The sequence below is a fragment of the Oncorhynchus tshawytscha genome, linkage group LG13 (assembly GCF_018296145.1).
Source record: "Oncorhynchus tshawytscha isolate Ot180627B linkage group LG13, Otsh_v2.0, whole genome shotgun sequence".
Lineage (NCBI taxonomy): Eukaryota > Metazoa > Chordata > Actinopteri > Salmoniformes > Salmonidae > Oncorhynchus > Oncorhynchus tshawytscha.
In genome coordinates this window covers 46,411,534-46,425,481 of record NC_056441.1, presented here as the reverse complement: position 1 = coordinate 46,425,481, position 13,948 = coordinate 46,411,534, and the positions used below count along the sequence as shown (strand labels likewise).

The 13,948-nt window shown below is 38.6% G+C and overlaps 1 protein-coding gene across 2 annotated transcripts in view; it reads left to right on the top strand.

Moving 5' to 3' along the window:
• LOC112265010 (beta-1,3-glucosyltransferase) overlaps positions 1-13,948 on the top strand; it is a 141,311-nt gene that overhangs the window by 94,999 nt on the left and 32,364 nt on the right. The window contains exons 8-9 of one of the 2 annotated variants that reach the window (XM_024441995.2): positions 468-531; positions 6,801-6,932. In XM_024441995.2, coding sequence (XP_024297763.2) covers positions 468-531; positions 6,801-6,932 — 196 coding nt within the window. The remainder of the gene's footprint in view (positions 1-467; positions 532-6,800; positions 6,933-13,948) is intronic. The other variant, XM_042295785.1, reaches the window with a different exon arrangement.

The following is a 13,948-nucleotide window of genomic DNA, read 5'->3' as shown; positions in this document are numbered from 1 at the left end:
CTGGCTTCTTTACCTTTGGGATAAAGTCCACCCAGACCCACCCATGGCTGCACCCCTACCCAGTCATGTGAAATCCATCGATTAGGGCCTAATGATTTTTATTTCAACTGATTTCCTTATATGAACTGTAACTCAGTAAAATCTTTGAAATTGTTGCATGTTGCGTTGATATTTTTGGTCAGTATAAGTTGAAAAAAACAACACTTTATAGCTTTAAAACCTAGTTAGAACTATCAGTTCTGATCTGTTCTGATCTGATGGATACACCCATAGATCTATTTTCCCTTTTGGTCTTTAGAAACCTGAATAGTGACCACATCTCAGCAATAATGTGCTCTACTGGACAATAACTTTTTTTATACTGTTTATTTCAGTCTATCAATAATCATTGTTGAATTCTTAGTGGTCTAGGGAAATAAGAATATTTATAACTGCAAATTCTAATAGACAGGGATTTGATCTTGCAGGCTCGCAAGCAAAGTGAGAGATGAACCACTCAAGTCTGACTTCACTATCGATCTGAAGCATGAGGTAAGATTTATATCTGACCGCTTTATCACTGTGAGTTCTGATGGTTCTAATGGAAATCTGTATAAAGAGTAATTCAATCAAATGTAAAATATTGGAATATCGGCTACAGTTTGACGGCATGGAGTAAAGCAGATGTTTTTATCGCTTCATAATTTGTGTCACTAACCACGAATCCCTCAACAGTTTTTATGCACATATAAAACCCATATTTAAAAAAATGATGGAAACAGGAAGTCTGGGTACAATTTTAGAAATGCAAACAGATAATTTTTTGTTCGACATGGTGGGATCTTTTTGTGTCTGTAAAATTAATTATGCGAGAAATGGCAGTGGAAATGTCTTAATGCGCAAATATTGATATAACCATCATATTGGGGGAAACGAATTGGAGTCCCACTATGACTCGAGAAAGAATGCAGTTTATTTTGCTACAGATTAAATAAATTATGATGACGTTCAGAGTATGGTGTGAGTGCACAGTGATCTTGATGCTCCTTTCCCAAACATATTGAGGATCTTATTCTGGTGACATGATGATTATTGCTTGACTGCCGTTTGACAAATAAAATACCCTTGCTCTTATCCATAATAATCTCATCAAAGCCTACCGGCATTGTATCTGCAAGCTGTTGGTTAGAGCACACGTGCCAAGACCAGAGTGGGCACATTTGCTATTTAACACAACAGTTTGTGACAAAACTAGAGTTAGAGATGAAAATGTGATGGAAACTCATATAACTTTAGATTTTTTTTTCGGGACATGAAAACTTAAGCGTTAAAAGTATTGTATATTTTCAGTGCACTACGTCATCACACACTGATTTTTGCCCGCAACAAGTCCATTTGATGGAAGCACACCACTGGTGGGAAAATGTGCATATTTTCTTTTTGCGGATTCTAGAATATTGTCATGAAAATCTGTTGCAAATTGGATTGAAACCTAGTTTATCTTCAATTTGTATTATCCTTCTCTGCTGTCCCCTGCCTTTTCCTGCTGCTGTTGACTGGAGAGCCAAGCAGATGCTAATCAAGTGAAGTATAATTTAATATAACCAGGTGTCAAAAACTCATTACATCTGACAATAGCCCAATAGAAGCAGCTTCCTCCTCATAAAGCCCCCGGTGGCTGTCACATTGTTGTCTGAGGACACTCTGTCCCTGTGACTTTGCCTTTCCATTCTGTTTTTTTAGCCCCATCTCAGAGCATCTTCAGTCCTTCATTCAGCGGAGAAATAGAATTGCACTCACTGTGTCTCTGTCTCAGCTGGGTTTTTCTCCCAACTGTCTGGACTCATATTGCCTGTCACATTTCTCTGACTCATGGATTTAGCCTCAGATATGAAAGACAGGGAAAGATAACACTTTACAATAAGGATATATTAACATTAGTTAATGCATTAGTTAACCTGAATAAATAATTAATTCATATATCTACTAAGCAATTATTCATGGTATGTATGTTTACTAAGCCATCAACAATCCATGAATTCATTATTTATCAAGCTTATAGTTCATGTCAGTTAATAGGTTAGACGTCAATGAGGTATTTGACATTATTGATCATAGTCTGCTGATGGAAAAATGTACAGTTGAAGTCGGAAGTTTACATAGACCTTAGCCAAATACATTTAAACTCAGTTTTTCACAATTACTGACATTTATTCCAAGTAAAAATTCCCCGTCTTAGGTCAGTTAGGATCACCACTTTATTTTAAGAATGTGAAATGTCAGTATAATAGTTGAGTGAATGATTTATTTGAGCTTTTATTTATTTCATCACATTCCCAGTGGGTCAGAAGTTTACATACACTCAGTTAGTATTTGGTAGCATTGCCTTTAAATTGTTTAACTTGGGTCAAACGTTTTTCCACAAGCTTCCCACAATAAGTTTGGTGAATTTTGGCCCATTCCTCCTGACAGAGCTGGTATAACTGAGTCAGGTTTCTAGGCCTCCTTGCTCGCACACGCTTTCTCAGTTCTGCCCATAAATTCTCTATAGGATTGAGGTCAGGGCTTTGTGATGGCCACTCCAATACCTTGACTTAGTTGTCCTTAAGCCATTTTGCCACAACTTTGGAAGTATGCTTGGGGTCATTGTCCATTTGGAAGACCCATTTGCAACAAGCTTTAACTTCCTGACTGATGTCTTGAGATGTTGCTTCAATAATAATTTTCCTTTCCTCATGATGCTATCTATTTTGTGAAGTGCACCAGTCCCTCCTGCAGCAAAGCACCCCCACAACATGATGCTGCCACCCCCGTGCTTCACAGTTGGGATGGTGTTCTTCAGCTAGCAAGCCTCCCCCTTTTTCTCCAAACATATCGATGGTCATTATGGCCAAACAGTTCTATTTTTGTTTCATCAGACTAGAGGACATTTCTCCAAAAGTACGATCTTTGTCCCTATGTGCAGTTGCAAACCGTGTCTGGCTTTTTTATGGCGGTTTTGGAGCAGTGGCTTCTTCCTTGCTGAGAGGCCTTTCAGGTTATGTCGATATAGGACTCGCTTTACTGTGGATATAGATACTTTTGTACCCGTTTCCTCCAGCATCTTCACAAGGTCCTTTGCAGTTGTTCCGGGATTGATTTGCACTTTTCGCACCAAAGTACGTTCATCTCTAGGAGACAGAACGCGTCTCCTTCCTAAGCGGTATGACGGCTGCGTGGTCCCATGGTGTTTATACTTGCGTACCATTGTTTGTACAGATGAACGTGGTACCTTCAGGCGTTTGAAAATTGCTCCCAAGGATGAACCAGACTTGTGGAGGTCTACAAAAAATTTCTGAGGTCTTGACTGATTTCTTTAGATTTTCCCATGATGTCAAGCCAAGAGGCACTGAGTTTGAAGGTAGGCCTTGAAATACATCCACAGGTACACCTCCAATTGACTGAAATGATGTCAATTAGCCTATCAGAAGCTTCTAAAGTCATGACATAATTTTCTGGAATTTTCCAAGCTGTTTAATTAAAGGCACAGTCAACTTGTATGTAAACTTCTGATCCACTGGATTCGTCATAGAGTGAATTATAAGTGAAATACTCTGTCTGTAAACAATTGTTGGAATAATGACTTGTGTCATGCAAATTAGATATCCTAACTGACTTGCCAAAACTATAGTTTGTTAACAAGAAATTTGTGGAATGGTTGAAAAATAAGTTTTTATGACTCCAACCTAAGTGTATGTAAACTTCAGACTACAACTGTATGTGTTATGGCAGTACACCCCCTGCTATATTGTGGATAAAGAGTTACCTGTAACAGAACACAGAGGGTGTTCTTTAACAGTGGGGACTGTGAAGTGGCACACACACAGGCACAGACACACATGGTAAGACACGCACTCGACACACATGTACATATGGATGTTGTATTGTAAATATGTGGTAGTGGAGTAGTGGCCCGAGGGAACATACTAAATGTATTGGGTAAAGTGTTATGAAATATAATGTAATATTTTTTGTTATATATACAGTGGGGCAAAAAAGTATTTAGTCAGCCATCAATTGTGCAAGTTCTCCTACTTAAAAAGATGAGAGGCCTGTAATTTTCATCATAGGTACACTTCAACTATGACAGACAAAATGAGAAAAAAATCCAGAAAATCACATTGTAGGATTTTTAATGAATTTATTTGCAAATTATGGTGGAAAATACAAATCGCACATTTACCAGTGGCTAACTGATGTGCCATGACAACTTGTTAATCATTAGTGAACTAACTGCATAAAAAAATGTAATAATACATCAGAGTATGTAATTTATCTTTAATTTCAAAAGCAGAATTATCAACATCACAGTTTCATCACAAGCTTTTCTAACGTTAGCTAACTTGAAAGATTAGCCTACCAAAACAGTAGCTAACTAACAGCAGATAATGACTTGGTATAAATGTCTGCATTGAACTTCATTTTGGTAGCCAAATGTTTGCCGTTTGTTGTAAATACTGCTGTCACAGTGTTTTGAAATGTTAGACATGGCATGCTAGCTAATCATTAGCTTGGTGGCTAGCTTCTTTTTTTGTGATTACAGGTTTTATTTGTCATTCTGGTGAGCTGCAGTGATTGGCAAATCTTGGTTTGATATTGAAGTGTAGTATGTTGTCCCCTGGAGGTGGAGGTGAAGTAGCTGTGTAATTTCATAGCCTACATTTTTCTGGAACACAGAGAGGCAAACACAAACTCACTGGGCACGTCGAACCAGCGCTTCTCACTTGCAGCTTTCATCTCCAGACAGTCCTTTCCTACTCCAGTGTTATTGGGCTCGTAAGTGTTGCGGTTAGTGTAATAAAACCTGGACCAATCTGACCACATTCATGTTCCCTCCTTGACTGCATCAAAACCTCCATCCCAGGTCCTAGGTAGCTGGCCAGTGGTATCCTGTATCAGTGCTTGCATGGACTGGTACTTTAAAAAGCTCTGCACGGATGCTCGGTTTCCACTAAGTGCCAAACAGTTTTGTTCCAAATTGGCCCATGACCACTGAATGCTGACAAACTTGAAACAGCGTGATCCATAGGTTTTCATCAAGGATTCTGCCACCACTATGCTTCACCATAGGGATTGTGCCAGGTTTTCTCCAGACGTGACGCTCGACATTCAGGCCAAAGAGTTCAATCTTGGTTTCATCAGCCCCAAGAATCTTGTTTCTCATGGTCTGAGAGTGTAGATTGATGAGGAAAAATGTACATTCTCTCCATTTTATAATAAGGCTGTAACGTAACAAAATGTGGAAAAGGTAAAGGGGTCTGAATACTTTCCGAATGCACTGTATATCAGACCGTATAGCGCTGGTATGACAAAACATGTATTTTTACTACTCTAATTATCTTTGTAACCAGTTAATAATAGCAATAAGGCACCTTGGGGGTTTGTGGTATATGACCAATATACAACGGCTAAGGGCTGTATCCAGCACTCCGCTTTGCGTCGTGCTTAAGAACAGCCCTTAGCTGTGGTATATTGGCCACATACCACACCCCCTCGGCCTTATTGTTTTAATCGAGTATTGAGTGAATTTCATTCTCTACCTCTTCGAGGTCACTGTAGTTACAAACTCTCTCCTCTTCCATTTCACCGCAATACCGTTCTGTTTCAATACACGGGCAATATCCCTGATCTTACCTGTGCACATAGGGGGTGGCAGGTAGCCTAGTGGTTAGAGCGTTGGACTAGCAACCGGATGGTTGCAAAATAGAATCCCCGAGCTGACAAGGTAAACATCTGTCGTTCTGCCCCTGAGCAAGGCAGTTAACCCACTGTTCCTAGGCCGTCATTGAAAATAAGAATTTGTTCTTAACTGACTTGCCTAGTTAAATAAAGGTTTAAAAAAACCTCCTGCTTTTAAGTAGGGTGTACATAACACACACTATGGACACCACTTCATATTGGTGCATTTGGCTATTACAGCCACACCCATTGATGACAGGTGTACAAAATTGAGCACATAGCCATGCAATCTCTATAGACAAACATTGTCAGTAGAATGGCCCGTACTGAAGAGCTCAGTGACTTTCAACCTCCACCATCAGAGGATGCCACCTTTCCAACAAGTCAGTTTTTCAAATTTCTGCCCTGCTAGAGCTGCCCTGGTCAACTGCAAGTGCTGTTATGTCTATGAACAACAATGTCTCAGCCGCAAAGTGGTAGGCCATCAAGCTCACAGAACGTCAAGTGCTGAAGCATGTATTCTATTCTGGCAATTGGCATATCCAACAGTCGATTCCAAAGTCTCACCATGCATGCCTTCCATCTCAGCTCACAGGGTTCCCAACACAGGTCCCCACTAATTCCCAGTGTAGGTGCAAACTTGTGGACACACAAAAAATCACTAGCTACTTAGCTATTTTGATGTCGACCGATTAATAGGAATGGCCGATTAGGGCCGATTTCAAGTAACAATCGGAAATCGGTATTTTTGGAAACTTTATCAATGTAGAAGAAAATAAAAATGTTCCTACTTTGGTCATCCTACTTTGATCTGGTTTCATCCAAATATCATCAAATTTCATGAAAAACATGATTTGGGTTGTTTAGGACCTCTTTAATCTCAATTTAAATAACTGTATTGCGGCCATTCATGGCTTCCTGTTTCACTGGGGCATTAAAAAAGACAAAGACAACAAACATTTAATAGAAGAATCCCTAATGTTGACAAATTTCCGACGAAGGGGCATAGACTTCAACTACCGATTTCGGCTTGCCTCAAGAAAAAATGTGTTTGCATGAGCAGCTGAAAAAAACAGTAACAGTATCTTCCCATGTTGTTGCAGGTAGCTCTGTATATCTGGGAGAATGGCCAAGGGCCTCGTCTGACGGCAGTCCCAGAGCTGTGTACTGAGCCAGAACACTCTCCCACTGCCCAACACTGTGCTACCACCCTCAGCAGTCCTGCTCCCCTGTGTGTAGGTACCACGTTGTGCATACTGTACATCACAGGTCCATTATTGACCACAGATCTGGGTTGAATAGTTTTTTTTTTCTTACTTGGTGCACTTGATTGGGGTTTAACCGGCATTGCACCAATGGAATAGTCCCAAAGGGGCAGATACATGCTTTTGGCCCAAATCTGCAACACCCCCCTGGTCTCACACAGGAACGATGATTATGTCAGTCTTTATGCATGCAAACTATCAGAGAGTTGGAGAGGAATCTCAGGATTACTTCATTGTCCAAATCCTCTTTTTCCCTCAAGCGTTATTTTAGAGAACCCTCAAATCTTCTTCCAGTACTTTACATTCCTGGATGAGACTCTCTTCAGCAGGAAATTCCATGCTGGATTTCTGTTTCACAGCGTCGGGCAGCTAGCGTCCACAAGAGCCGTGTTGGTATCACACCTTGTACCGCTTTTCGGGATTCATGTGTCCAAAAAAACTACACTGCCTGTTAAATCAAAATAACAAATAAATGAGAATTACAACCCTTGATGACTCCATCTTAACTTAATTGTATCCTATAAGGTTATTCAAGCAATAGTAAAATAGACTACAGACAAGTGTTCCCTCATTCAGGGGCAGCGATCTCTCTCTCTCCTTCTCGTGATCCCAATCACACGTAGGACTATTGATAAATTATAAACTTCTTAGTGTTTACATAGCCCATTTAAGTCTCTAGTCTTTTTAGTGAGAGTAATCAAGCCTCACCAGAAAGTCATAACAGAGGTCAGAGGTCATTCAACCCCATTAAGTGAGTGTTTCTTTCCCTGTATTTCAGACATTACTTAAAAATATTTCAAACATTTTGTGTATCAGGTTTACATTGGATTTTTCCTTACATTTCTTAACAAGAGAATGTATATGTGTGCCACCAAATTTCTGACAATAGATACTTTAATTTGTGTGCCCTTTAAGGTGCATCACTTCTAACCTGTGAAAAACCAATTAAAACCAAAATAACAAGACCCCACACATTAAACCAGTATAAACACCACTAACAAATATTCATAGCAGGTAAAAACAAACAAAATGGTTAGGCCTTACTTAATTTGGGAGTTCCCTTAACAACTCAATCTGGGTAGCTTCATACTAACTCCCAAGGCACCTACCTCGGAAAGCATTTGACATTATAAACATGATTTTTAAAAACTTGGTAGCAGACATTCCATCAGTCCTGGAAGAAAGAAAATAAATATGTACTTAGTTTGCACATCATCAGTCCATAAAATTCTTAATCTTAATTGAGTTCACTGCATCTTGGGCAGGAAGTCTTAAGCCGTGCCTACACAGAATTATACTTCAGAAACATCAGATGATATGGTGTCCCATTAAGCAGAATAGGCACCTTCTAAAGATAACCATCCCAGAGCCCCTTTCTTGTAAATCTTATCATTTTTACCTGTTGCATTGACATATGTTCTGTACGGACAGTCCCTGAGACCTAAACTAGTCATAATATGAAACCTGTTGTTTAACAACTCTACTAGGTCCTGGACACAGTTCCACGTATTGGAAACAAATTGTTTTAGATGACATTACATTTGTTCTACCCAAACTATAGAATTAAGTAATAATAATTGGAACTTGTCAAAAACGTATCTTATTCAATTCTTCATACCTCTGTCCCACAATTCCCCACTGTGTCCCTTAGTCTGTTTGAGTTCAGTTAGCACTTGCTGCTATCTATTGTTCCACAGGAAACGTTTCTCTAACCCAAACACCAGATATCAGCCCCAATGCTCAATCCCTCTGTTCGTAATGTGACCTTATATTGAGTGCTATCTGAAAACCACTAATATTACCATTCACTGTGTTACTTTCACGAGTATCCATATCTGTTTCCCTCAACTAGGATTCTCTTCTTCCCAATAGGAAGACATTCTTAATATCTACTGCTAATATACTTGGATCACTCTCAAACAATGTTCTGCTTTTCCCCCTATTGCAAGGTTTAACATCAAAACAAAACAAACCAAACATGATAACTTTCTCCATATTAGACGGCATTGTTTATAATTTTGTCTACCCTACTATGTCACTCTATATTTATTTCAAATTTCTGTTGGATATTCACTTTATGCTTCACACTTATTAAATGTCTATTATTTTAAGATGAACATCTAATGCCCTGACTTTATGAAATACATCTGCCAATTCAGAAGGGAAGAGATACACTTTGGAGGGAGCTTCCTTTTTCAGCTCTCGAGATAAGAATCTCTTTCTGGGATCAACTTTCACTATAACTGGGCTGGCACTGTCTATCAGTCCCCTATAGATGGCGTGCTCTGTCCATACTAAGTCTCTACCTAGCAAGTTAAACTCGATTAATCATTATACATTCATACATTGTTACTTTATCAAATCTAGTAACCCATTATGCTACTCATTTCTCTGTGACTGTGAAAGTTGTATGTTATTATTTCTATTATTACTTAATGAAAACTCTAATAACCCATGATACGCTTCATACAGTTGAAGTCGGAAGTTTACACACACCTTAGCCAACTGCATTTAAACTCAGTTTTTCACAATTCCTGACATTTAATTCTGGAATCTGGAATTATTTATTTCAGCTTCTATTTTTTTCATCACATTCCTAGTGGGTCAGAAGTTTACATGCACTCAATTAGTATTTGGTAGCCTTGCCTTTAAATTGTTTAACTTGGGTCAAACGTTTCTTGTAGCCTTCAACAAGCTTCCCACAAAAGTTGGGTAAATGTTGTCCCATTCCTCCTGACAGAGCTGATGTTACTGAGTCAGGTTTGTAGGCCTCCTTGCTCGCACATGCTTTTTCATTTCTGCCGACAAATGTTCTATAGGATTGAGGTCAGTGCTTTGTGATGGCCACTCCAATACCTTGACTTTGTTGTCCTTAAGCCATTCTGCCACAACTTTGGAAGTATGCTTGGGGTCATTGTCTATTTGAAAGACCCATTTGCAACCAGCTTTAACTTCCTGACTGATGTCTTGAGATAATGCTTCAATATATCCACATAATTTAATGTATATTTTTGTTTCATCAGACCAGAGGACATTTCTCCAAAAAGTACGATCTTTGTCCCCATGTGCAGTTGCAAACCGTAGTTTGGCTTTTTTGTGGTGGTTTTGGAGCAGTGGCTTCTTCCTTGCTGAGCGGCCTTTCAGGCTATGTCGATAAAGGACTCGTTTTACTGTGGATTTAGGTACTTTTGTACTTGTTTCCTCCAGCATCTTCACAAGGTCTTTTGCTGTTGTTCTGGGATTGATCACCAAAGTACGTTCATCTCTAGTAGACAGAACGCGTCTCCTTCCTGAGCGGTATATGACGACTGCATGGTCCCATGGTGTTTATACTTGCATACTATTGTTTGTACAGATGAACGTACCTTCAGGCGTTTGGAAATTGTTCCCAAGGATGAACCAGACTTGTGATCTACAATTAATTTTCTGAGGTCTAAGCTGATTTCTTTAGATTTTCCCATTATGTCAAGCCAAGAGGCACTGAGTTTGAAGGTAGACCTTGAAATACATCCATAGGTAGACCTCCAATTGACTCAAATTATGCCAATTAGCCTATTAGAAGCTTCCAATGCCATGACATTATTTTCTGGAATTTTCCAAGCTGTTTAAAGGCACAGTCAACTTAGTGTATGTAAACTTCTGACCCACTCAAATTGTGATACAGTGAATTATAAGTGAAATAATCTGTCTGTAAACAATCGTTGGTACAATTAATTGTGTCATTCACAAAGTAGATGTCCTAACCGACTTGCCAAAACTATAGTTTGTTAATTTAATTAGGACTAGGCCCTTTTTAAAAAAGTTTACTGCCTGAATGACGTGCTCAAAGTAAACTGCCTGTCGCTCAGGTCCTGATGCCAGGATATGCATATAATTGGTACCTTTGGAAAGAAAACCCTTGGAATTTCGAATAAATGTTAAACTAATGTAGGAGAATATAACACAATAGATATGGTTGGAAAAAATCCAAAGAAAAACCATCCAGAATTTATTTTATTTTTGTAGAGACCATCCTCTTAATAATGCAAGAGAAAGGTCATGTTGAAAATTAGCTCCCTCAATGCAATTCCTATGGCTTCCACAGGGTGCCAGCAGTCTATGTTCATGCTTGTAACTTCAAAAACGAATAAGAAATAACAGTTTTTGTAGAAGGACACAGTCTTTGTTTGCGCGCGCCATGAAGACATTACACACCTGCTGAAATCAATTTCATATTGAACATACTTCTTTCCAAAATAAATATTATAGTTTGATTACATTTTAGGGTATCTGAGGAGTAAATCGAAAGGTATTTTGACTTGTTGAAAGAAAGTTTGAACGAGTGGATTGCTCAAATCGATGGCGCCAACTAAACAGACTATTTGGGATATAAAGAAGGATTTTATCTAACAAAACAACACTACATGTTATAGCTGGGACCCTTTGGATGACAAATCAGAGGATGATTTTCAAAATGTAAGTGAATATTTAGTATTTGTATGTAAATGTATGAAACCTGTGCCAGTGGAAAGAATTTAAGCTTTCAGCCGATATAATACACTTATATGTACCGAAATGTTTAAAATCCATATTATTTATGATCATTTATTTGAATTAGAAAACACTCTAAAGTTTCCAAAACTGTAAGAATATTGTCTGTGAGTATAACAGAACTGAAATTGCAGGCGAAAGCCTGAGGAAAATCCAATCAGGAAGTGCCTCTTATTTTGAAACCTCTGTTCCTATGCAAGCCTATCCTCCATTTAAAGGGATATCAACCAGATTCCTTTTTCTATGGCTTCCCTAAGGTGTCAACAGTCTTTAGACATAGTTTCATGCTTTTATTTTGAAAAATGAGCGTGAAGGATCACATTGCGTAAGTGGATAGGTGGGGGCTCTCAGAGTGAGTTTTGCGCAACTGAGTAAAGCGGGCCATTGTTTCTCCCGCTGTTATTGAAAAAACTACACACCCGGTTGATATATTATCAAATATATATTTTAAAAACAACTTGAGGACTGATTATAAAAAACGTTTGACATGTTTCTGTGGACATTATGGATATTATTTGGAATACATTTGGAATACATTGTCTGCATTGTCGTGACCGCTCTTTCCTGTGGATTTCTGAACATAACGCAACAAATAAACGTCGGTATTTGGGGTATAAAAATCATCTTTGTGGAACAAAAGGAACGTTTGTTGTGTATCTGGGAGTCTTGTGAGTGAAATCATCCGAAGATCATCAAACGTAAACGATTTTTTTGATTGCTTTTCTGATTTTCGTGACCTAGCTACTTAATGCTTAGTGTACATAATGTTATGCTGCGCTATCGATAAACTTACACAAACGCTTGGTTTGCTTTCGCTGTAAAGCATAATTTCAAAATCTGAGACGACAGGTGGATTAACAAAAGGCTAAGCTGTGTTTTGCAATATTGCACTTGTGATTTCGTGAATATGAATAATTTTTAGTAATTTTATTTGACTGTGGCGCTATGCTATTCAGCGGTTGCTGATGACAATTATCCCGGTACCGGGATGGGTAGCGTCAAGAAGTTTTTTAAGGAGATTTATTTTTCACATGTAATTTGTGGAGTGGTTGAGAAACGAGTTTTAATGACTCCAACCTAAGTGTATGTAAACTTCCGACTTCAACTGTATGTTACATTATCTTTAGTAACCCATTATACTTCCTTAACACTAGTGTTCTCTAGTAATAGCATATTCTGGAATAGTACTTTCTCCTTTCATATCTCCGCATACATAATAATGTTATACCATCAAACTCCACTGATGAGTCATGTTACCCTCTGAGACATGTTATTTTCTTTACTAATGAGACATGTTATCCTCGATTGAGATCTTGAGAAATGTTATACTCTACCTGTTACTCTGGACCCTGATCTCTCTTGACGAACATATCAAGAATATTTCAAGGTCAGCTTTTCTCCATCTTTGTAAATTGCAAAAATCTGAAACTTTTTGTCCAAAAATTATGCAGAAAGTCTAATCCATGCTTTTGTCACTTCTAGATTCGACTACTGCAATGCTCTACTCTCTGCCTCCGACCCTAGTAGTGCTAAACCCAGCTGCTAGAATCCTGACTAGAACCCACAAATGTTATCATATTACTCCAGTGTTAGCTAGTAGACTCTCAGGATAGGGGGCAGTATTTCCCCTTTGGATGAATTGCGTGCCCATAGTGAACTGCATCAAAATCTGTCCTAAATTGCTAATATATGCATATTATTATTATTATTGGATAGAAAACACTCTGAAGCTTCTAAAACCGTTTGAATTATGTCTGTGAGTATAACAGAACTCACAGGGCAGGCAATCTTCCAAACTAGTTTTGGAATCCTGAAAGTTGGGGCAACATTGACGTCATCGCCCCCTCCCTTCCCAACAAGTTATGGATCTGGAAACACTTCCTATGTCTTCCACTAGATGTCCTCATTCAGTAGAAAGTGGAATGGAGCATATGCTGTGAACTTTGACCTAATGGGATGAAAAGTTTTAAGTGTCGCAAAGATTTTCATGTGCGTGAAGGCGCGCTTGGGGAAAGAGTGCTTCCTTTGTTCCAATCAGCCTCCGATGAACATGGATGTCCCGGTTGGAATGATATTCGATCTGTATGATTATAACATCCCAAAGATTGATTCTGCACTTAGTTTGACCAGTTTCGTCGACCTGTAATATGTAATTTGGAAGTTTTGATGCACAATTATTCTGGACCAGATGTCATTTTTTGGGCATTTGAGCTGAAAGTGTTAGCAGATGCTACTACATGGACACTAGAATTGAACATTATGAAACAAAATGATTTATTGTTGAAGTAGGACTCCTTCCACTACATTCTGATCAAAGACCATCAAAGGTAAGGGAATATTTATGTTATAATTTTGTATTTCTGTTGACTCCAACATAGCGGAGAAATATTGTTACGTCTGAGCGCCGTCTCAGATTATTGCATGTAGGCTAACGTAACGTAAAAAAAAATGTGACA